This window comes from Acipenser ruthenus, chromosome 3 (genome assembly GCF_902713425.1).
Source record: "Acipenser ruthenus chromosome 3, fAciRut3.2 maternal haplotype, whole genome shotgun sequence".
NCBI classification, from domain to species: domain Eukaryota; kingdom Metazoa; phylum Chordata; class Actinopteri; order Acipenseriformes; family Acipenseridae; genus Acipenser; species Acipenser ruthenus.
In genome coordinates, this window is record NC_081191.1 from 49,981,314 (window position 1) to 50,006,473 (window position 25,160).

The following is a 25,160-nucleotide window of genomic DNA, read 5'->3' on the forward strand; positions in this document are numbered from 1 at the left end:
CTAATTATTTATTTATTAATTTTTTTCAAGCCTGTGATAGCTGAGTTTACACCATGTGACAAAAAAAGATTCAAACTGCAGTACCTCCCCATAGATATATACAGTTGCCTCCAAAATTATTGGCACCCTTGATAAAGATGAGCAAAAAAGACTGTATTAAAAAAAATACCAGTACTGAGCTATATTGTAATTTTCCAACCTGTGGAATATATTTGACTTTATTAATGATTCAATGCAATCAACCAAAATTACTAATTTCTCAAATTATAAATTTATTTCCAGAAAAAATGAAGTGTCACAATTATTGGTACCCTTGTTTTCAGTACTTTGTGCACCCTCCCCTTGCAAGGAAAATGGCACTGAGTCTTCTATAATGTTATACCATTCCTTCATACAGAATCTTTCCAGATCCTTGATATCCTTCGGTCTGCGCTTATGGACTGCCCTCTTCAATTGAAACCACAGGTTTTCAATGGGGTTCAAGTCCGGAGACTGAGATGGCCATTGCAAAATGTTGATTTTGTGGTCAATTAACCATTTCTTTGTGGATTTTGATGTGTGCTTGGGGTCATTGTCTTGCTGGAAGATCCACTTGCGGCCAAGTTTCAGCCTCCTGGCAGAGGCAACCAGGTTTTTGGCTAAAATGTCCTGGTACTGGGTAGAGTTCATGATGCCGTTGACCTTAACAAGGGCCCCAGGACCAATGGAAGTAAAACAGCCCCATAACATCAAAGATCCACAACCGTATTTTACAGTAGGTATGAGGTTCTTTTCTGCACATGCATCCTTCTTTCGACGCCAAACCCACCGCTGGTGTGCGTGGCCAAAGAGCTCTATTTTTGTTTCATCTGACCATAGCACCCGGTTCCAATTGAAGTGCCAATGCCGTTTAGCAAACTCCAGGCACTTACGTTGTTGGTTGCTCTCAATAAAGGCTTTTTTCTGGCAACCCTTCCAAATAGCCTATTGGCATGGAGGTGGCGTCTAATTGTAGATTTGGAGACTTGGTGACCCCAAGATGCAACCAAGTTCTGTAATTCTCCAACTGTGGCCCTTGGATTTGCCTTTGCCTCCCGAACCATCTGCCTGTGCGTGGGGGCAAGATGCACTTGCGTCCTCTACCAGGCAAGTTTACCACTGTTCCAGTGGTTTTGAAGTTCTTAATTATTGCCCTAATAGTGGTATATTATTTAGTTTTTTAGCTATTGTTTTGTACCCATTGCCTGATCTATGAAGGTCAACAACCATTTCTCTTTTCATTTGTGAGTTCTTTGCCTTTCCCCATGGTGATGGATGACAAATGGATTTCATATGCGTGTTACGTCATTTTTATACCCCAGTGAAACAGGAAGCCATGGAAGGCCACAATACAGTTCCTTAAGACTGAGATGAACTTAAAGAAGTAGAATGTTAATGCAGATTTAATTTTGTTTAATTTTATTTATAAGAATCTTTTAGGGGTGCCAATAATTGACACCTATCTTTTTGAGAATTTTTTATTATTTTATACAGCCTGATATAAAAAATGTCCCGCTTAATTTCTCAACGCTCCCGTGCGTCCCCCTTCCCAGACCAGACGCAATACCAATACGCAGTATATTAATGCATTTTGTATTAACATGACACGTCTGACGACAGGCTAATCTTTTTTACTTGTTTGTTTACACTTGTGTTTTCATAATTAAACTCCCGTGCTTTTATTCTCCAGTCCAGTAGAATGCGCTCACACCCTCCCTGGTTAGTCAGTTTCACAGTAAAGGCGGCTGTGTGGTCCAGTGGTTAAAGAAAAGGGCTTGTAGCCAGGAGGTCCCCGGTTCAAATCCCACCTCAGCCACTGACTCGGTGTGACCCTGAGCAAGTCACTTAACCTCCTTGTTCTCCGTCTTTCGGGTGAGACGTAATTGTAAGTGACTCTGCAGCTGATGCATAGTTCACACGCCCTAGTCTCTGTAAGTCACCTTAGATAAAGGCATCTGCTAAATAAACAAATAATAATAATAATAATAATAATAAAGCCTGGACGACAACATCAGGCTTGTTAACAAGATGGCCTGGTGCAAATATAACCTTGTATCCCCATTACACCCGACCATTACTTTTGGAAGAATAAGTAACACCGTGTAACAATTTTTTTTTGGTTCCTGGGTAGTAAGTGTTATTTCCTAATTGCTTATGCCTCAAAAGTATAGAAAATGGCTATTATTCCCCACAGACTTTGCTTTTGTGACCAGGACAGTGATATTTTGAAATTTACCTATTTTCCAGAACATTCCAGATAGATTCACTGCTGAGTAAACTTGGAGTAACTTCTAGAACTTTCTAGAACTTTCCAGTAATATAAATAGTAGTATAAACACAGGGGCCTTAAGCCCACCAGTTCAGTTTAGTTCCAGCTGCCTAAGTGGATACATATCTGCATTTTTCTGAGATGGCATCAAGAGGCTGCAAGCATCCAGCAGACGCATTTTGCTATGTCTGCGGCCAATTTATCAAGACAAGAGCGAAAAAGTACTCCGTGGAAGCATCTGCTAAGATGTGTGAGGCCTACAAGGCATATTTCGGCATGCCTGTCGGGGATCAAGACAAACCCTGGGCACCTCATTTCACCTGCGAGCACTGCAAAAAAACTCTGGAAGGTAAGATGGACAATTGTTGCTCAGAATTTTATGTTATAAAATTTGTTAAAATTTTTAAAATTGTAAAAGTTTTTAATTTTAAAATGTTTTACAATTTTCAATGTTATTGAAAAAATATATCATATATGAAAAATGTTGCGAGAATCTCTTACACATTAGTCATGGGTGAAATAAATGTCGTTTTGTAGGATGGTACAGAGGGGAAAAGAGAGCCATGAAGTTCGCTATCCCAAGACTTTGGCGGGAACCCACTGACCACTCAAGCAACTGCTACTTCTGCATGGTGGACCCTTCCAAATGTCGGACTGGCAAGAATGCACCTGCTATCACGTATCCGGACCTTCCTTCATCCATCGCCCCGGTGCCACACTGCCATGAGCTCCCCGTACCCACTCCTCCGGAGAGAGAGCAGCCGTCTTTAGAAGTAAAGAGAAGGGTCTTTCAAGTACCTTCAAGACTTCTTCAAGACGGCTTGGAACAGCTTGTCGCAGTGATTCGGGGCTTCCTGGGCAATCACAAGGCCGAAAACTATGTGGAGCTGGTTGAGACTCTGGTGAAGAACTACGGCACAATGGGCTGTAGGATGTCCCTCAAAGTCCATATCCTTGATGCTCATCTTGATAAATTCAAGGAGAACATGGGAGTACTCGGAGGAGCAAGGCGAGCGCTTCCACCAGGATATACTGGACTTTGAATGCCGCTACCAAGGACAGTATAACGAGAACATGATGGGAGACTACATTGGGGGGCTGATTCGTGAAAGTGATTTACAGTATAATCGTAAATCCCGAAAAACTACTCGCTTCTAAATCTTTTGTTGTCATTTTTGTATTACTATAGTATAAATACATGTTAATTTGGATTCATATGTTGTTTTTTTCTGACTTTATGTGAACGAAAAGACACAAATTCGCCTGTTCTCATTGGAAAAAGGTAAATTTCAAAATATCACTGTCCTGGTCACAAAAGCAAAGTTTGTGGGGAATAGCCATTTTCTATACTTTTGAGGCATAAGCAATTAGGAAATAACACTTACTACCCAGGAACAAAAATTGTGTTACATAGTGATCAGCTTCGGCAGTGACTGTTGAAATGTAGGCTATTATATTTGTGCTTAAAAATATTGTGAAATTCATCCGCTGTTAACTTCTCTATTTGCTAGACAAAATATCTGTCTGATGTTTGGAGATATGGAGTGACCTAGCAAGTGAATGGGAGAAATTTTAACTTCTACGTGTACTGCAGTACAGTTTATAGACTAAGTGCAGTAGATTTGTGAAACGAAAACCGCATCGATTTAAAAAAAAAAAAAGTAGCCTACGGTAACGTTATAAAATATGTGAAATGTGTCTTTTCTATGACCAAAAATGCTAAAATTCAGGGCCAAAATAATTTACTATGTGTTAAGCCATATCGCCAGTAGACCTATCACGGCATGATTTAAAAAAAAAAAAAAAAAAAAAAAAAAAAAATTATATATACAGTATGTGTGTGTATGTGTGTATATATATATATATATATATATATATATATATATATATATATATATATATATATATATATATATAAAAAAAAAATCAGTGTGTGATTTTACACAGCACTGTATATAATACACCTTGCATTGAGATAACACTGGAATCGGAATAAAGGAAATTATTATGTAATACATTTCATGTGCAGTCACTGTTTTGGTAAGTACCATTTTCAAAACCATATCACTGTGCAGTATTAAAATGTAGCAAATCCACAAAACCAATGAAATACATATTGTATATTTTATTTTTAGTGTTCTGTGTAACACGGGCCATCGTTTAACCTTGAAAAAAATTAGATACCTGAAGCAGATACGCGTTTATCATATTAACAACATCAATGTGTGTTGTAACAATAAAGCAAATATTGTTTTGAAAACTGTCCAAAATATTTACTTGGGGGCTAAGAATAAAACATGTAAAAAAAAAAAAAAGCCATTTGATATGGAAATTGTCAAAATAAAGGGGCATCTGGAAGGTAAGAATTTACCAGACAGGACAATGGCATTTAAATACGACTATTAAACTGTGTCTGTTGGTAATGTGGTTTCTTCTAATGCAGCGGTTTTCAAACTGGGGTACGTGAGAAAAATTCTGAAATGGCAGACAACACATTTTATTTAGTAACACTTGCCAATCTATTGCAAACTTTTGTCATGTGATCAACGTTTAATCACTAACACCAGACTGATGTGCTGTGACCGAGCGTTCAGTGCACACATGACTAATTTACATATTAAATATGTACATTATAAATAAACCCTGTTGTTTAAATGTCATATAAACAGTTGGGTGGTTACTGCAGTCTGTCTTTGGGATAAAAAAAAAAAAAAATTAACTAAAAGCTTAGTCTTTAACTCATTTTATTTCCTGTGTGCGTTTATGCCTGCAATTTTTTTTTTTCAATGACCCGATTAAAGTTTATTGTAACTTAAGTACTATTGGTTCATTTCAAAATACATAATGTATGGCCAATCAAACCAAAGTATTGCCATGCGGTCTAATTTGACAAGCCGTTACGTCTGGTGTGAGAGTAAGAGTTTTCAGCTTTCAATCCAGTGAACAAATGGATTGTTGGCTCTATACTAGTACATTACTAGCAAATGGTGATCAAGACGAAATACCGTCAGAGATTAAAAAAACGCCAAAAATGTCTTGCGACTGAAGCTCTCTCCAATTTCCCTGCCATCATCAGTGATTTGTGTGGTAACAAGCAGGGACATCCATCACACTGTTAGGTAAGCGTTTTATTATTGTTTTTTTAATTAGCATCAGTACTGTAGGTTTTAGTCACGAAGAATTAAAAAATGCCAATAATATGTTTTCGTAATGAGGTCAGCTGTAGAGATGCGTGAATAGTGAACTTTTCTTTGCCGCCTTTTCTGTAACTATTACACCGTGTAACACATTTATTTTTTTTTGGTTCCTGGGTAGTAAGTGTTATTTCCTAATTGCTTATGCCTCAAAAGTATAGAAAATGGCTATTATTCCCCACAAACTTTGCTTTTGTGACCAGGACAGTGATATTTTGAAATTTACCTATTTTCCAGAACATTCCAGATAGATTCAGTGCCGAGTAAACTTGGAGTAACTTCTAGAACTTTCCAGTAATATAAATAGTAGTATAAATACAGGGGCCTTAAGCCCACCAGTTCAGTTTAGTTCCAGCTGCCTAAGTGGATACATATCTGCATTTTTCTGAGATGGCATCAAGAGGCTGCAGGCATCCGGCAGACGCATTTTGCTATGTCTGCGGCCAATTTATCAAGACAAGAGCGAGAAAGTACTCCGTGGAAACATCTGCTAAGATGTGTGAGGCCTACAAGGCATATTTCGGCATGCCTGTCGGGGATCAAGACAAACCCTGGGCACCTCATTTCACCTGCGAGCACTGCAAAAAAACTCTGGAAGGTAAGATGGACAATTGTTGCTCAGAATTTTATGTTATAAAATTTGTTAATTTTTAAAATTGTAAAAGTTTTTAATTTTAAAATGTTTTACAATTTTCAATGTTGTTGAAAAAATATATCGTATATGAAAAATGTTGCGAGAATCTCTTACACATTAGTCATAGGTGAAATAAATGTATTTTTGTAGGATGGTACAGAGGGGAAAAGAGAGCCATGAAGTTCGCTATCCCAAGAATTTGGCGGGAACCCATTGACCACTCAAGCAACTGCTACTTCTGCATGGTGGACCCTTCCAAGCGGAACTAGTTCTCTGTGGGGAGGAACAACGTCAAGTGGGAGCCACTGGTGGACCCCCGGAAGGTGCTGATGCCACCACTGCACATCAAATTGGGCCTTATGAAACAATTTGTCAGAGCTCTAGATAAGGAGGTGGCAGCCTTCAAGTACCTTCAAGACTTCTTCCCTAAGCTGTCTGAGGCAAAGGTCAAAGCCGGTGTCTTCGTCGGACCACAGATAAAGAAGATCCTGGAGTGCAATGAATTCCCCAAGAAGCTCACTAGTAAGGAGAAAGCGGCTTGGAACAGCTTTGTCGCAGTGGTTCGGGGCTTCCTGGGCAATCGCAAGGCCGAAAACTATGTGGAGCTGGTTGAGACTCTGGTGAAGAACTACGGCACAATGGGCTGTAGGATGTCCCTCAAAGTCCATATCCTTGATGCTCATCTTGATAAATTCAAGGAGAACATGGGAGTACTCGGAGGAGCAAGGCGAGCGCTTCCACCAGGATTTACTGGACTTTGAATGCCGCTACCAAGGACAGTATAACGAGAACATGATGGGAGACTACATTTGGGGGCTGATTCATGAAAGTGATTTACAGTATAATCGTAAATCTCGAAAAACTACTCGCTTCTAAATCTTCTGTAGTCATTTTTGTATTACTTTAGTATAAATACATGTTAATTTTGATTCATATGTTGTTTTTTTCTGACTTTATGTGAACGAAAAGTCACAAATTCGCCCGTTTTCTCATTGGAAATATGTCAATTTCAAAATATCACTGTCCTGGTCACAAAAGCAAAGTTTGTGGGGAATAACAGCCATTTTCTATACTTTTGAGGCATAAGCAATTAGGAAATAACACTTACTACCCAGGAACAAAAATTGTGTTACATAGTGTTATCAGTAAAAATACATGATTGCCATTTGCTGTCATGGAATAGTCCTATGTCTTTTCTGATTGACTGAGTTTTGCACGGAGGCTTTGTTGATTAATTAATTAGTAATTTCAATAAAATGATGTTTCCAATAACTAGAAACCTGTTTGAGGGACTATTTTTATCCAAAAGTAAATATAATATATATTTTTTCCCATTTATAATACTGTAACTTTTTTATAATTGTATCCATCACACACTCCAAGGCTTGTGCGTTTGGTTGTATCATGTTTATTGTACAGTCCTTTTTTTCTGTTTTCATTTTATTATGTCTCTCTCAGGTGTGGACTACTTTTTTTGGAAAGGGGTACGCAGCTTAAAAAGATTGAAAACCCCTGTTCTAATGTGATCTGATACAATGAATATCCTCTACTCAGTGATAGACCAGCATCACTGTGACACATTTATCAATATTTTCCCCAGAAGTGACAGTGAGTAGTGTAGAGACACCTTGGTTGTATCTACAGCTTTACAGTTTTATTTTTTGTTCTTCAGAAACAAAAGGTCAGTAAACTCTGCTGGCATATTTAAAAACAAACAAAAATAAGAAATGGTGGTTGGTTCTGAATTGTCAAACATATTGACCCCCTCACTGAAGAGAATGGCCCCCTAAAATTTAGAGTGGGGGCCACATTGACCCTCAGTCTGTAAGTCCTGGAGCAAACACTGGAGGTGACTGTGTATATATGTCTATGTACCTCCCACACACTTTATATGTTACCACGCTGTCATGTGATGGACAGTCAGCAGCAGGAAGTATCTTCCTCAACCGTCATAAACAAAACAAGATGTAGTCAAATACAGTATTAGGCAGATGTTGCTGTTAATTTTATGAAACACAGGTTGGTTACATTTTTTTTTTTATTATCAATCCACATTGAAAAGAAAATGAAAGTTACACACAGACTGCTAAATTCATTCTGGATGTTTCAGAGTACAAGCCAAAGAGCCACCACTTGCGTTCAAATAGGCTGTAAATTACATTTAACAACTGCGTCACATCAAATATATTTTGTCGGTGAAATATAGTGAAATTAAAGCCAACGACTGAATATGTTATGTAACAACTCCTCAATGAGCGACCCGAGTGAAAGAAACGGCAATCCGTTTTTGTGTGTGTGTTTTTTTTGTTTGTTTTTTTTTTTAAACCCATGTATTTCAATTGGACATACCAGGTACGTCCGTAGCACAAAAGAGGTTAATATTCGACCCACGGCGGATGCGTTGCGCATACGTTGCACCGCTACCCCCTTTTAAGGACCCCGCAAAAATGCCTAGAAAATTTACTTTTACAATGGTTTTTACAGTACTTCTATAATACATTTAACACAGAAATAAAAATAAGGGGTCCCCAAATTAAGAAGTTTATCTGCTTCTAAGGCAGCTTATTTAGATATTTTTAAAGAAGGTAAAATTTAAATGAGGACGTGATTCTTTTTTTGTAATTGTTTAAACTATTTTGTATCTTATACTCAACTATTAATATAAATTATTATTTTTTAATAAATGAAATGGGCACACAGAGCTGTAACTATTGTATTTCATTATTATTAAAAAACAACATAAAATGTATAATTACAGACTGATCACATCTGAACGAAACTGCGTCTGAAAAAGATTCAACCTGTTCAATCTTCAAATCCTGAAGACATCCCAACTGAAATCTGCATAATCTTGGTTTTAAGGGCAAACACACTGTTATGATTCATCCAGACTCTGTACGTCCAGTTGAGATGAGTCGGGACGGCTTGAGTTGGGCTCTGTGCGACGGGCTTTAAAAATCTATTTGCCCCATACCTGTCGTACAAAACACGTATAAAAAAGTAGAATAGGATTTTGGTTTTGTTTAACAGTGAACACAATCAATCAATTTGTTATTAACGGGCGGATCTAGCCTTGTAGCTTGACAGGTTCACTAAATTCTTCAAGATACACAAGATTCCCTGTGACCCCACCACACTTCAACGAAATGTAGAACATACTTTAAGGAAATTATCCTAAGTAACATACTAAGGGTACTACTATAACAAGCAATACCTGGGAGTTATTCAAATATAAAAATAGCTTCTGCCTGTTTTTTCCCCACTTTCTTTATAAGCTGAATTCAACTCCTGCTGCACAGGTGTGTGTTTGTTGAATCACAGATACAAAATTATTGCCAACCATAGGTGTCATTTACACGGGGGGGAAATGTTCCCCTCACTTTTTCGATGATGGGGAAATCACATTGCAAGAGTACTAAAACTTCTTTTTTTTTCACGATAATTTATTGGTATAATCACTTGTCAATATAGAAGTCAATGGGAAGAAAAATGAGATCTGGATCATGAGATGGTGTTTTACTATGAGGATCTGGATCAGGCTTCACTGATCCATAATGTTGATCCTGGAGCTACACACACCTTAACTAGGTAAACTGACCAATGAGAAGTGAACACACGTGGCGCATAGTTTAAAGACCCCAGCTGACAAATTTGTATAAAGCCTGGATCACAGTAATGTTGGAGAAAAAAGGCAAATGGATGGACAAAGTTAGAGGAGGATGCAGTAGGTTGATGTATTGAACACACAGGAAAATGGGTTAAGTTTGTAAATCACCATTACACCATTAAACTTGTGTTATTTACTAATGTTATCACACTGAGGTTTCTGTCTACTTAAAGTTTTTTTCATTTTAAATTGAAACAGTAAACTTAAAATAACAATTACCTTTGTGCCATGTGCAAATAAATATAGACATCAATAAAAACTGAAAGACATTTTTACATCAGATTAAACACGATATATTAATGATTCTAAATTATTTTGTGTGTTTAAATACATTGCACAAACTCTCGCATCTCTATTTATCAGTGTTCCAAAAACTCATTTTACTAAACATTTTTAAACTAATAAATAAACAATTACCTTAACGATCATCATCATAACGTTGAGTTCTTACCTGTAAACAGGAACATGTTCATTGTCTGGAGCTTGGTGTTGTTTACATTATCATCGGTACACTGCTGTTTTTAGGTTCAAGCTACACCTGCATATTTTAAGTGGATGGAAGCTGAAAATACATTTTAAAAACACAATTTTTTTATATCAGTACAGTATGAGCATCATTTTATTAGCACAGCTGTATTTATCTTAAGTATTTCAATGTATGTCAACGTTTCTAGAAATATATTTCAGGGACAATTGTCATTAAATCTGCATTATGCCACACTCGCTCTAGCGCGCGCAGCGTTGAGCAGGGACCCAGCTCCGATCTGAGCACAGCTTCAGTGCGCTTCAAAGACTAAAGCCATGGCTTTGTAATTCCATGACTCAGAAGCAACTGAATAATATAGCTATTTGCCACACCCATCACTCATGACAACATTGTGCCAACAATGCATTGTTTTGAATGATTGCCGCAGGAATGTCTTTGGATCTTTTAATTAGATATACAAGGGATGCAATGTTTTGTTACTTGTTTGTAACATATATTTAATTATATCAGGCAGAATAATCTTCATGCATGCACCAGCTACAGAAACTGCCCCCCACCCCACCACACAAACACTTTTGAAACAAAAGTTACTGTTGCCAACTATTACTGCTGCTGTGTGGAATTCTGATTTTTCTTGACGTTCTTCAGTTTTATAACTACTGAACCCCAGAATTTTAAAGGATTTCTGTATAACCTGTCCGGTTTCTCTGCATTTTGTACTGTTTTTATACCAAAATACACACTAATTAGAGGCTCCATCGAATTCTGCAAAGACAAAATATGTTTTTTCTTCTGTTTTTTTCTATTATATTCTAATATATACAGTACTGTGCAAAAGTTTTAGGCAGGTGTGAAAAAATGCTGTAAAGTAAGAATGCTTTCAAAAATAGACATGTTAATAGTTTATATTTATCAATTAACAAAATGCAAAGTGAGTGAACAGAAGAAGAATCTACATCAAATCAATATTTGGTGTGACCACCCTTTGCCTTCAAAACAGCATCAATTCTTCAATTCTTGAAGGAACTCGGCAGGTAGGTTGGCCCAAACATCTTGGAGAACTAACCACAGTTCTTCTGTGGATTTAGGCAGCCTCAGTTGCTTCTCTCTCTTCATGTAATCCCAAACAGACTCGATGATGTTGAGATCAGGGCTCTGTGGGGGCCATACCATCACTTCCAGGACTCCTTGTTCTTCTTTACGCTGAAGATAGTTCTTAATGACTTTCGCTGTATGTTTGGGGTCGTTGTCATGCTGCAGAATAAATTTGGGGCCAATCAGATGCCTCCCTGATGGTATTGCATGATGGAGAAGTATCTGCCTGTACCTCTCAGCATTGAGGAGACCATTAATTCTGACCAAATCCCCAACTCCATTTGCAGAAATGCAGCCCCAAACTTGCAAGGAACCTCCACCATGCTTCTCTGTTGCCTGCAGACACTCATTCGTGTACCGCTCTCCAGCCCTTCGGCGAACAAACTGCCTTCTGCTACAGCCAAATATTTCAAATTTTGACTCATCAGTCCAGAGCACCTGCTGCCATTTTTCTGCACCCCAGTTCCTGTGTTTTCGTGCATAGTTGAGTCGCTTGGCCTTGTTTCCACGTCGGAGGTATGGCTTTTTGGCCGCAAGTCTTCCATGAAGGCCACTTCTGACCAGACTTCTCCGGACAGTAGATGGGTGTACCAGGGTCCCACTGTTTTCTGCCAATTCTGAGCTGATGGCACTGCTGGACATCTTCCGATTGCGAAGGGAAGTAAGCATGATGTGTCTTTCATCTGCTGCAGTAAGTTTCCTTGGCCGACCACTGCGTCTACGGTCCTCAACGTTGCCCGTTTCTTTGTGCTTCTTCAAAAGAGCTTGGACAGCACATCTGGAAACCCCTGTCTGCCTTGAAATTTCTGCCTGGGAGAGACCTTGCTGATGCAGTATAACTACCTTGTGTCTTGTTGCTGTGCTCAGTCTTGCCATGGTGTATGACTTTTGACAGTAAACTGTCTTCAGCAACCTCACCTTGTTAGTTGAGTTTGGCTGTTCCTCACCCAGTTTTATTCCTCCTACACAGCTGTTTCTGTTTCAGTTAATGATTGTGTTTCAACCTACATATTGAATTGATGATCATTAGCACCTGTTTGGTATAATTGTTTAATCATACACCTGACTATATGCCTACAAAATCCCTGACTTTGTGCAAGTGTACCTAGAAGAATTGATGCTGTTTTGAAGGCAAAGGGTGGTCACACCAAATATGGATTTGATTTAGATTTTTCTTCTGTTCACTCACTTTGCATTTAGTTAATTGATAAATATGATCTATTAACATGTCTATTTTTGAAAGCATTCTTACTTTACAGCATTTTTTCACACCTGCCTAAAACTTTTGCACAGTACTGTGTGTGTGTATATATATATATTGTAACACAGCAGGGAGGGGGTTAAAGCCTCCCTGAGTAGAAAACATGTGCAGAATGCACATTTGTTTAGTTAATTGTTTTATTATTAATTATCCCCTGCACCTGGTAGCTATTGTTAAATTAAAACCAGGTGCAGGGTATTTAAGAGAGGCAGATAGTCTGCCCATGGCTGCTGTGTGGAGAGCCCGCTTGGTTGTGTGTACAAGTGTAAGAAGAAGAAAGGTAGAGTAAACCTGTGTGGTTTGTTTGTATCGGTAAGCAGCTTAGCTGCCCGATGGTCAGTCAGGGACTGTATTCTGTTTAGTTAGTGCTCGTAAAGAGCTAGGTGTTTATTTTGTGTGTTTGTTTATTTTTGTGCTTATTAAAAATAGCGCACCAGCGCTTAAAATCCATTTCTGTCTGCTGGGTCTATTTTTAAAGGGGCAACGAACCCGAGTGAGTTGTGCTTTGTCACATGTGGTGGAGAATGCGGGCATGAAACGCGCCCTACTGACCCAGCACAGTAAAATAAATAAATAAAAAAATGGAAGCGCTGCACGAGATGATCCGGGCAATGAAAGCGGCCACCGCTGTTCAGGAGGAACTGAACAGAAAACGGAGACAGGAGCGGGGACTTCCGGACCCAGAACCAACGGAGCTGGAGCTAATGTTCCAGAGATGGGTGAGGTCAAGAGAAGCCCCGCTGTCTCCAGCGCCCGAGGGAGAAGCCCCGCTGTCTCCAGCACCCGAGGGAGAAGCCCCGCTGTCTCCAGAGCCCAGAGGGGAGGAGCCGCCGCTTCCAGAGCCCAGAGGGGAGGAGCCGCCGCTTCCAGAGCCCAGAGGGGAGGAGCCGCCGCTTCCAGAGCCCAGAGGGGAGGAGCCGCCGCTTCCAGAGCCCAGAGGGGAGGAGCCACCGCTTCTAGAGCCCAGAGGGGAGGAGCCGCCGCTTCCAGAGCCCAGAGGGGAGGAGCCGCCGCTTCCAGAGCCCAGAGGGGAGGAGCCGCCGCTTCCAGAGCCCAGAGGGGAGGAGCCGCCGCTTCCAGAGCCCAGAGGGGAGGAGCTGCCGCCGCCCGAGCCAGAGGGGGAGGAGCTGCCTGAGCTGCAGCAGGAGCTGCAACTGAATGAGGAAGAGGAGCTAAAGTGCCCAGCACCACCACAACCACGACCTCCACCCCAGCAAAGCAGTCCGGCGCTGGTGGGTACGGTCCCTTGCTCCGTGCTCGTGGACACCATGCCGGAATGCATGGACCTCCCTGTGCTCGACCTAGTGCCCAGGTCGGGGCACCACCAGGCACAGTTGCTCACCTGGTCCCTTGCTCCGCTCCCCCTGAAACCTCAGACGTCACGACGCGGTCGTGTGACGTCACTGGCGTTCCCCCTTCCTCCCGCTGTGTTCCCCCTGGAGTCTCAGAGGTCGTTGCGCCGGTCCTGTGGCTCACACCTCTGCCTGTTGCTGCACCGTCCAGGGTACCGGCCTACGCGTCGGTCGCCCCTAGCAAGCCGTTTGGGTCCCTCCTTGCTGGATCATGGTCCCTACCCTGAAGCGCCGGAGGACTCCACCCATCCTCAAGCCCACCCGAAGGATCGGGAGAAGGTGGAACTTTGTGGACTCGAGGGTGGGTGGTTGTGTTTTAGGGGAGGGGGTGGCCTTGGAATGGCCGATCAGTGTTGCACACTTAAGGGGGGGGAAGTGTAACACAGCAGGGAGGGGGTTAAAGCCTCCCTGAGTAGAAAACATGTGCAGAATGCACATTTGTTTAGTTAATTGTTTTATTATTAATTATCCCCTGCACCTGGTAGCTATTGTTAAATTAAAACCAGGTGCAGGGTATTTAAGAGAGGCAGATAGTCTGCCCATGGCTGCTGTGTGGAGAGCCCGCTTGGTTGTGTGTACAAGTGTAAGAAGAAGAAAGGTAGAGTAAACCTGTGTGGTTTGTTTGTATCGGTAAGCAGCTTAGCTGCCCGATGGTCAGTCAGGGACTGTATTCTGTTTAGTTAGTGCTCGTAAAGAGCTAGGTGTTTATTTTGTGTGTTTGTTTATTTTTGTGCTTATTAAAAATAGCGCAACCGCGCTGAAAACTCAATTTCTGTCTGCTGGGTCTATTTTTAAAGGGGCAACGAACCCGAGTGAGTTGTGCTTTGTCACAATATATATATATATATATATATATATATATATATATATATATATATATATATATATATATAATTTATTTAATTATTTTAAACAGTGTACAACATTTTACAGCTATTTTTCCTCATATTAAATCTTGTACCATGATGGCTAACTGGACACTGCTGCAGCAAGGTGATCCTGGTTTCATACCCTGATGGCTTTTATTTATTGTGGGGGAGGGCAACATTTTTTCCCTGCACTACTCTCAGTAAAAAATAAATACATAAATGAATTAATACATACACATTTCCATGAGATTTACAGTCTTGTATTTTGTGCATGTCCAATAAATAACTAATATCGCTTCTGTTCATATCTACTAAAATATGTAAATATGCTAAATAACAAACTAGATTAGCAACAAGGAAAAAACAAAAACAAAACAAAAACATTTTTTGCCAGGGAAAGTTTGTCTTGAAATGCTTCTAAACAGTAAACTTCCCAGCAAGTACACACATTAGGCTGCTTATTGTAACTAAGCTCCTGTGTTAGTTTAAGATTACACAACAATTTTTTCTCATCTGCTAATACCATAGCGACTGGTGTTGTGTTTACTAGATTGCTGCATTTAAATGTCAGGTTAATGTATTAAGAAAGCAGTATCACTTTGCTAATTTACAAAAAACGTAAATACCAATAATACCTTGAGTTTAAAAGATTAGTCTGTGCGTTGCAAGAAGCTCCGAGGCAGCCATTTCTGGGTGTCTTTGTAACCAATAGAAGATCAGCTTCTTCCAGCTAGCCAATTAGATGTGGTAGAGGTGGGACTTATGCATTTCAGTTTTCAGAAACTTGCGTGACTCTCTGGAGTGTCTGTCTTTTTTTTTTCTTTTTTAATTTAGTAGTCACAAATTGATTTTAACCTGTTTCTCTCTCAATTTGAAATATCCAATTGTATTTTAGGCATGGCTCACCGTTACCACCACTGCGCTTACTCAGGAGCGACGAAGACGAACACGCTGTCCTCCGAAGAGTGTGCCGTCAGCCGACTGTTCCTTTTCACTCTGCAGGCCCGGCATGCAGCCAACCCAAAGCTATAGCGTCGTAGGACAACGCAGCTCTGGGCAGCTTACAGGCAAGCCCGCAGGCGCTGCCCCCTGGGAACTCCCGTCCATGGTCGGCAGTGGAATAGCCTGGACTTGAACCGGCGCCGTCCAGGCTATAGGGCGCATCCTGCACTCCACGCTGAGTGCCTTTACCGGATGCGCCGCTCGGAAGCCCCCGAACTGTCTTTCTAGCAACAGAACGAACATAGGAAAAATAAATAAATAAAAACTACTTGTCCGACAGGCAAAGTATAACTGCAAACCTTGCTGTCGGTTACATAAATCTTGTTGTCCGGAGAGTCTGGTGATACGAATCGGCCACCCCTGACTTAACAAAATAAGAATTCTGAAACTTAAATATTTTTACAACATGAATTTCACAAATATGAAAATAAGTAGTTCACAAATTGTTGTATTCATGAACATCTAGTGGTGCCATCGGCACCCTAATTTCTTACTCGATTATCGTATAGGCATTTATCAACGATAATCGATGCATTGACATTTTATTTTTCAAATAAAGAACAAACATTATTTTTTAAAAAAGGTCCAGTAACTAAAAACATAGTTGTACATAAGTTCAACAAAAAGGCACATCATATATTTCGATTATAAAAAATAAATAATTAACAGAAGTAATTTCTATCTGAACTATGGTTGTTCAGTACTGTTAATATTTTACGTCCAAAAGCAAAACATTTGAATTAATCTCTCAAATCCTGACTAATTTAACTATCGTACTAAATTCAGCTTCTTTTTATATAATATTGCCATGTAATTAGGGCTTCTGTTTTTCGGGTTTTATTAATTGTGACCGAAGTCATTGTATTTTATCTTGCTCTTAATTGTATTAATACTTGTACTGTGATTCGTGAAATGTATTTTTGTTTTCGACTGTAAGTCGCCCTGGATAAGGGTCACTGCTAAGAAAGAAAGAAATAATAATAATAATAATAATAATAATAATAATAATTGTATTTTTTTGGTGCTTAGTTTTAGCTATTTGAGTTTTATGTAAATCGTTTTTGCGTAAATATACATTGATATACTGTGTGAAATTAGGGTTTTCGGTTACTTTCCAAAATCCTTGTTTTTTTTTCTGTCAAAATATGTATAGTAGTAACTCGACGGTATTTGCACTCTTAAGTTGTACCTTCTTTCCTTTTGTCTTCCACAACGAAATCCCCCTATGGTCACGGGCACATTCTTCTGGGGTTTTTGTGTGTAGACTTTTTTTTTTTTTACATTTTGCCACAATTCTGTTTTAAATCCTCCATATTTTAAGTAATACAGCTTTAAATCCTGCTAACAAGCCTCCATTCCTGATTCTAATCTTGTTTTAAATCTCGCAAGTGGAGTCTCCAATAGGAATGTGCTGTCACTCAGTAGTTGGGGCAGGTTTAAAGTATTCAGAACAAATCAATGATAGATACAAATGAGGAAGGCAGGACATTGCCCAGCAGCACTGGGAAATGTATTTGTTAATATTTTTGTAGTAGGTTTTATTTTTATTTATTTATTAAAGTCAATGTGAATTGGTTAACCATTTTTACAGTTTTTCCAGTGTTTTCCGGTGTTTATTGGCTAACCACCAATTTCATTTTTTTTTGTATTCGGTGTTTTATCAGGTATTATAGGTTAAAAGAGAAAATCAGGAGCCCTACATATAATCCAAACACAACATGCTTTGAAACAAAAGGTAAAATTGGTAGATTTAATAGGTTTAAAAAACAATAAAAATAAAGTATTGCCTTGTTTTTAAATCAAGACAATGTGAATACAATAGCCCTACTTCTGATGTGGCTTGTCCAACGTGAATGTAGAGGCCTAAAGTGTGTATCCTAGCAACGCGTTGCAGTTGTATATCTACTGTACCAGCACTAAAAGAAGCACATTCTCTCAGACAAGGTTTTAATGCAAACCTGCAATAGGAGACTTCAAATGGGGTTCTAATTTGATGCATTGATCCACCAATTTGTTATCAAAGCTTAGGAAATTTAAGGATAGATCAATAATCGATGCATCGATTTAATTAAATGTTCTTACTCTTTAGTAAACATGTAATGAAGATTCGGATGCACAGGTGGGTCTCAATTCACATGAACTTTATTCCATGGTTTATTAGTTAACATTAATGATGTGTATTACTGTTCTCCTGCACTAATCTACCACTGCTGTTACTATTCTCACTGAATATCCACACACTCTCTGACTAATCCTTCCAGTTCTTGACCTTACTTCCTTTGTGCTACTACTGTACTGGTTATGTTGTATTACTTAAAGGGGCAGCAATACATTTCTGGAAACTACACTCGGTACAACTTGTATAGTTCGACTGAAATAAGAATGAATAAAATTCTACAGCATTATTGTTACGAAAACAATCCATCCACAAACTGCATAAACTGTTGAATATACTTTTAGGTATTGGCTTGTACTGTATAATTTGACAACTTAAATGGCAAAAGTTAACAAATGTACATTATACGTAATTAACTCGGTGAACAAAAACAATAATAAACAACTTGGTTTTACACAGAATTCAAACATTATCGATCATTTTGCATACAAAAACCACACGCTTTGAAAGTTCTGCTGACAAACTTGTTATCCCTAATAACCTGAGCTTTAAATAAAGCCAATTGAACGAGAACTCATTGTTCAGTGCACTGATACTGTAACCAGCTGCACTTGGTAGTTGCGAAGGAATGAATGAACTATCTGTTTCCAGTCAGTGTTCAGTTATCCACTAGTCTTTTTAATAGTTTTAATCCCTTTGGTACCGGTAATAAGTGTCGAGGTACGAGTAAAGCCTGGTGTCGAATTAAAAAAGAGGCAGGATGCATGTATTTTATATGGAGAAAATATGGGATCAACTAAGCAAAGGTGTCGAGTTATCCACCAGTTGAGTTAACAGAGGTTGACTGTATTCTATTTCTAATTTTTTATTTATTTTTATTTTTTTTGTAAGTAAAAGGCAATGTTCACACAAAAAACAAAAAATGTAATTCATAAAAAAGTGTGATGTATTTCTGTTCTTACACAAACCTGTGGAAAAAATAATAAAATGGTTTGTCTTAATCAGATTGCAGTCATGTCTGGTGATGGAGATACAAGTTTGAACACGGATACAGAAGAGAAAAATAATGAAGAGGCAACTAAAAAGCCTGCCAGCCTGCCAGCCACAGAGAAGGAAATAGAAAGGGAAGAAGCATCAGAGGGAGAAGATGAGGAGGAGGAGGATGATGGCAAAGGTAGCCAGAATTACCCTGTTTCAATCCACCTGAGTTATCAGAAGCAAATGTTAAGGGCATTTTGAAAATGCCTCATTGCAAAAGCAGATTTCTCTTGAATAAAATTTGGTGATGCCACATTAGTACTGTGTGGTAGTTCAAATGCATTATAGTGTTGTGTATGGAATTGGTGAGTGCACCTTTTAATTGTGTACAATTAGAATATGGGAAATAGCATGCTGCAGCTTGCATACTCAATGTTAGTTAGTGAAGTCCTGAATGTTTACATTCTACCGTTTATTTGTTTAGTAAAAACAAGTTTGTTTCGGTGAATTAATTCTGTTATTTACAATATTAAATACACCACAGCAAACACGTTGTCATATATTTTAGATGTTTCCAAAGCATTATCATACCTGTCAATATTGAGTTTTCAAATTTATTGAGTTTTATAAATTTGAAATCTTAGTGGCATCAATCAATCAGAATTTCTAAAGCAATGTTGATGCTGCAATTGTAGTAAAATCACTATTTTTATTTGTATGAATTTTAGACTTTCCTGCAGAGTACTTTGCAATTTGAGTCTGGGAACATGTCTACTACAGATTTGCTGAACTAATCACAACATGTATAGGTCTCTGCATTTGTAACTTTCTAGATCTCTGTTTTTTCTTTGGCAACGAAAGATGTTATAATTTGAAGCGCCGGTTTTCTGAGCGTCACTGGCTTTTTGGTGTTTTTGTGCTTAACACAAACATCATTGTTGCTCCCATGTCCCACTGTTAAAATCAGTCCTGCATAGTTTACAGAAAGCGTGTTTTTTTCCAATGTTGCTTAGGATTCTGTGAGACTTTGTTGTTGTTGTTGTTGTTGTTGTTGTTGTGTAAGAAGCTTGAAATTTGCATCAATATTTTTTACCAGGAGGGCTTATCGCACATAAAGCCATCATATATGGTCAAGTATGTGAGCTTGCCTTGCGTATTGAATGCATGCCTGCCACAGGGCTTGAAGTAACCACAGACAGTACATGTCTTTTGCAGAAATTAAAGGTTTGGTGACAGAAAGGGGTTAAACAGTAGTTTTGAGCAAAAAAAATACATGAGAAAATCTGTCCTGGGAGTTACCCAGGAGAAGTCTCCAAAAAACGGGAGAGTCCCTGCAAATAAGGGAGAGTTGACAGGTCTGCATTCTTTTTTCATTAGCACAAACTGGGAACTATGTTTAGTGAATGGCAGTTTTTCTACTGCAATCAAGCAAGCTTCTTATTAAAATAATTGGTCTTGCCACTATAATATGTTTGAGCCCTCCTGCGCAACACGTCACGTTAGATTAGTATTTATTTATTTATTTTTTTTTTTATTACAGAAAAAAGCCTCATAGTTGAAGGCAAGAGAGTAAAGAAGACAGTGAAGAGGTTAGACTTCCAAATGGTTCAGCCTACCAAGGAACCGCTTTCCTTTGTACCAGGTAAGATATTAATTTCACTCAACTTAAGGATGTTGTCAATTTTATTATTATTATTTATTTCTTAGCAGACACCCTTACCCAGGGCGATTTTACAGTTGTATACAAAATAAAATACTTATCAAGAACAGTACAATTAAGAGCAATATACAAAATACAATGACTTCAGTCCTAATAAGAGCAAATACAAACACAGTACGATTTGATATTGGGGGAATTCAAGAGCAGATAAGTGTTGATAGTTACGTCAGGGTTAGATAAAAGTGCAAGTGAAATACAAAATTAAGCGCAGGATTAAATACAGTAAAATAGGGAGCAGATAAGTGCAAGTTAAAGTGGATTAAAGGCAGAGTGCTATATTGTCAAGAAGGGAAGAGTTGAGTTTTACAGGTGTTGTCTGAAGAGGTGTGTCATGAGGAGGCGTCGGAAGGTGGTCAGGGACTGGGCAGTCCTGACATCCGTAGGAAGGTCGTTCCACCACTGCGGGGCGAAGGAGCGGGCTCTGGAGGCAGGGGAGCGTAGAGGAGGTACAGCCAGTCTTCTAGTGCAGGCGGAGCGGAGAGGTCGGGTGGGGGTGTAGGGAGAGAGGAGGGTCTGGAGGTAGCTGGGTGCAGTCTGGTCAAGGCATCTGTAGGCGAGTACCAGAGTCTTGAACTGGATGCGAGCGGTGATCGGGAGCCAGTGGAGTGAGCGGAGCAGTGGAGTAGCGTGGGAGAAGCGAGGCAGAGAGAACACCAGGCGAGCAGTGGAGTCAGAGTGGTGGAAGGAGAGGAAGATCTGAGCACCATCAGCATAGAAATGGTATGAGAAACCATAGGATGCGATGAGGGGGCCCAGGGAGCGGGTGTAGAGAGAACAGGAGAGGACCCAAGATTACAATTGTAGCCATTCATTTCTCTATTTTAAGTGTCACAGACAGCTGGATTTGTCAAAACTGATATTGAAATGGAAAATGCACTTAAATTCTCTGGCCTGCAATTCCTTAAGAATGGCTACAGTTTGGCCTTTTTTTCCTGTGAATGCTGTGACCCAAGTTACTCTCTTACAGTACATTTCATGTATCTATATCTATATGCACTATGAAACTATGAGCTTAATGTAGATAACTCTCAACACTGAGTAAGGACGTGGTTTAAAGTAGTTGGGTAGAAAATGCATTCACAAATTGTACCTGCCATGCACTTAAATTTACAATGTAGGTCTCAAATGTGAAGTTTTGAAAAGCATATCACAAATATGTGGTGTTATTTTAAAACTTGACATCTGGTATTACATAAGGTAAAGAAAGGTAGCTTGGCTTGCCTGTTATACTTCCTAGGTAATTTCACTTGAGCAGTATCTAGCATCTTACTGGCTGCAAAGCATGTCAGTCTGGGGGAAGCCAGTAGTTGGTTAGTGACAAGAAAATAAATATATATTTTTTTTAACCCAATGTAGTACCAGATATGTTTTTAAAGGAAAATACAATAAATGTTAGTTAGCTAAATCAAATCTGTCAAAAGTACATGGCAAAGATAGTTTTATAAAAAATGTCACTACTTTTGCTTTTATAGGTCTGAAAAAGTGAAAATTAGGAAATATGATGTCATTCAAATTGTATTTCTTCAGGAAAAGGTGAAATACTGGGTAATATAGAGAGAATACAGCTCGTCGTGGGAAAGATGAAAGCAGCAAACCTTAAACCTTTACATAAGCTACTCTATAACCGACCAGGCACGGTAAGACTTTCTTTAATTTTTTTTTGTGTCTGTAGGTACTTTTTCAGAGAACTATTATTTTGGAGGTTCTACTATGGCGAAGGGGTATAATACTACGATTTCTATAAAATAATTAAATGACGGATACTCCCTGAACGTTTATGAAATATTATTTCAATACCATGAGTGTTTTCCTGTTTTAATTTTTTTTAATTAATGGTTCTTAAATACGGTATTCCACTGACAGTTTATTGTGGTATTTTAACCGACATACTAAAAGCTCGGAGCCGGGTTGCTTAGTAACCAGTTTAGGGGTCCTTCATAAGTGTTTGACGCCATTCCTACTGTTTGAATACCGTGCTTACTGCGAAATTGTCAGTGAAATGAAATGCAACGTTTACTTATATAGTTAGCAAGATGTATACACAGTAAAATAAACATTTTATATACATAACAGAAATATTCACTTTTTATGTAAAGATGTACAAAGTTATGCACGCAATATATAAATACAAAAAACTTTTTTTTTTTTGTAAAATAAAATGAAATACTATGTATATACTGTACTTTAGATAATTGATTGTTTGCTGCGGTATCTCCAAATCCTCTTCTCAATGTCTTCACAGATAGGGATTTTGCACGGAATGCAATTGAATAATAGTCAGTTAATGATTTCGATCTCTCCTCCCAGTCTTCAAAACACACATCACATTACAAACACTGCCTTCAGGCATCATGACCGAGAGAGAAGGGATCTGAGCTGCAAATCTCAGTACAACAGGGACGCAGCTGGAACGCTGTGTTTTTGTTTGTTTATTTGTGTAGCAGAGGACTAGCGAGTCGGGAGCTGCAGCCAGGGAGCCAGCACAACTAGCACAGCACCACAGGGCACAATCTGTTGACCGGCGCACGTTCCCGCGCACTTATGGATTATTGTACTGTGTTGTTATTTTGTGAAACCTTTTTGCTTGGGACTGAAAACCTGCCGTTTTACCCTTATACCACAATGATATGTGGTTAAAACACAGTGATTATTCTTAATTAAATCAGACTATTTTTGTAATTATAAGACTGTTTGGACATCCACTTGTCACCCACACAGGCATGTATACAAAGACAGGCATGTATACAAAGACAGGCATGTATACAAAGAGATCAGATTGAAAAAAGAAAAAAAACACATAGACGGCAAACCCATTTGATGTACATGCGTAGGTCCTGGAGCTGAATGGGTTAAAAAATAGAAAAGAAAAAAAAAGTCGGATGAGGAATACTGTTTTCAGCCAGGATGGACTGATATGTACACGTTTGTGGAGAAGTCAGGATTTCCACTTTGTCTCATATGCAGTGAACAAAAAAATCGAATTTACGACGACATCTCATGACAAAACATGCTACATTTGTAGCGAAATACCCAAAGGTGAGGTGCGGATAAAGGCCTGCGAGGAGCTGTAAAGAAAAATAAAGTAAGCGGAGCAATGTAAACTACTGGCAAGGTCGAAATAAAGGTGGAAGTTTAAATTCATCAAGTTTTTCAGGCTCTTTAGAGGTTGTTCACAAAGGTAACCATTTCACTGATGGCTAATATGTGAAGAGATTCATGCTTAATATAGTCAAAGAGCTATTTTAAGAATTCCCCACCAAAGACAAAACCTTGCAGCAAATACAAGATATGCCTTTATCTGTGTAAATGGCAGATCAGGTTGAGAAGCAGCACATAGAAAATATAAGTTCTGTTACATATTTTTTATTTGCTTTGGATGATTCAACGGATGTCTGTGATGTTGTACAAGTATGTATTCTCGGACGATATATATATATATATGTAGCAACTTAGTATGAGAAGAAATGCTTGCAATTCTGCCAATGAAAAATCAAACAAAGACATACTTAATCTGAGCGGTCAACTCCTAATAGTTCCTGAGATATGACTGTTACACCTGGGGGGGTACCACCACTTTTTCAGTCAGCCAATGAAATGAAAAAAACACCCACATGCTTTTAAAAGCTAAACATTTGAAATAAGTATGCTAGAGCTGCCAAAATTCACACCCAGGTAGATTTCTAGTCACAGAATCCAAATATTGCATCAAAAGAATTGAAAAAACATACCTTTCATGGCTAAATGGAGGCTCAGTGGGTCATCAAGGGATTTTTTTTTTTTTTTTTTTTTTTTTAAACAGTCATAAGGTCCACAAATGAGTAAAAACATTGTATTTTATAATTGTATGCACTCAGAAGTTAAAACAGTAAATTCTCAGTCCAAATATTTCCTGTTGAAACAGGTATACAGAAGTCACCAGTGGTGACAATGGTGGCGTTTACATGCACAAGTTATGACAGTTTTCATCATGACTTGTTTGCCGTATTTTTCAGGAAATGCATTGCTGTGCAGTGTAACCGGCCGGCACTCACGGTCGTTCGTTTGCCCCTTTAAAAGCAGACCCAGGACACAAGAAATGGAGTTTAAGCGCTTACGCGCTATTTTTAATACACGAACAAAATAAAACACAAACAGAAATAAACACCTAGCTCCGTTTTGGAGCGCTCACTACACAGGTAAATCCCTGACTCACTCGCAGGACGGCTAAGCCGTTTACCTGTCAAAAAACAAAACGCAGTTTCCTTATGACTGCTCGGAAACAGAGCACGTCTTCTGTCTCCTTCTACTCAGCAGCCCCGTACAGACAGGCTGCACGTCTTAAATACCCTACACCTGGCATTAATTTACAATAGTTACCAGGTGCGGGTGATAATTGAACAATAAACTATTAACAAAACAATAAATCAATTAAACAAAATGTGCATACGCTCATGTTTTATGCAGGGAGGATATTAACCCCCTCCCTGCTGTGTTACAGCAGTTATGATTAAGTAAAAAA

General features: G+C 38.9%; 1 protein-coding gene across 2 annotated transcripts in view; it reads left to right on the forward strand.

Moving 5' to 3' along the window:
* Positions 1-25,160, forward strand: part of LOC117435399 (protein DEK-like) — a 95,463-nt gene that overhangs the window by 8,891 nt on the left and 61,412 nt on the right. For both annotated transcript variants that reach the window (XM_059013412.1, XM_034058517.3), the window contains exons 2-4: positions 18,970-19,138; positions 20,483-20,584; positions 22,190-22,299. In XM_059013412.1, coding sequence (XP_058869395.1) covers positions 18,979-19,138; positions 20,483-20,584; positions 22,190-22,299 — 372 coding nt within the window. In that variant the 5' untranslated portion in view covers positions 18,970-18,978. The remainder of the gene's footprint in view (positions 1-18,969; positions 19,139-20,482; positions 20,585-22,189; positions 22,300-25,160) is intronic.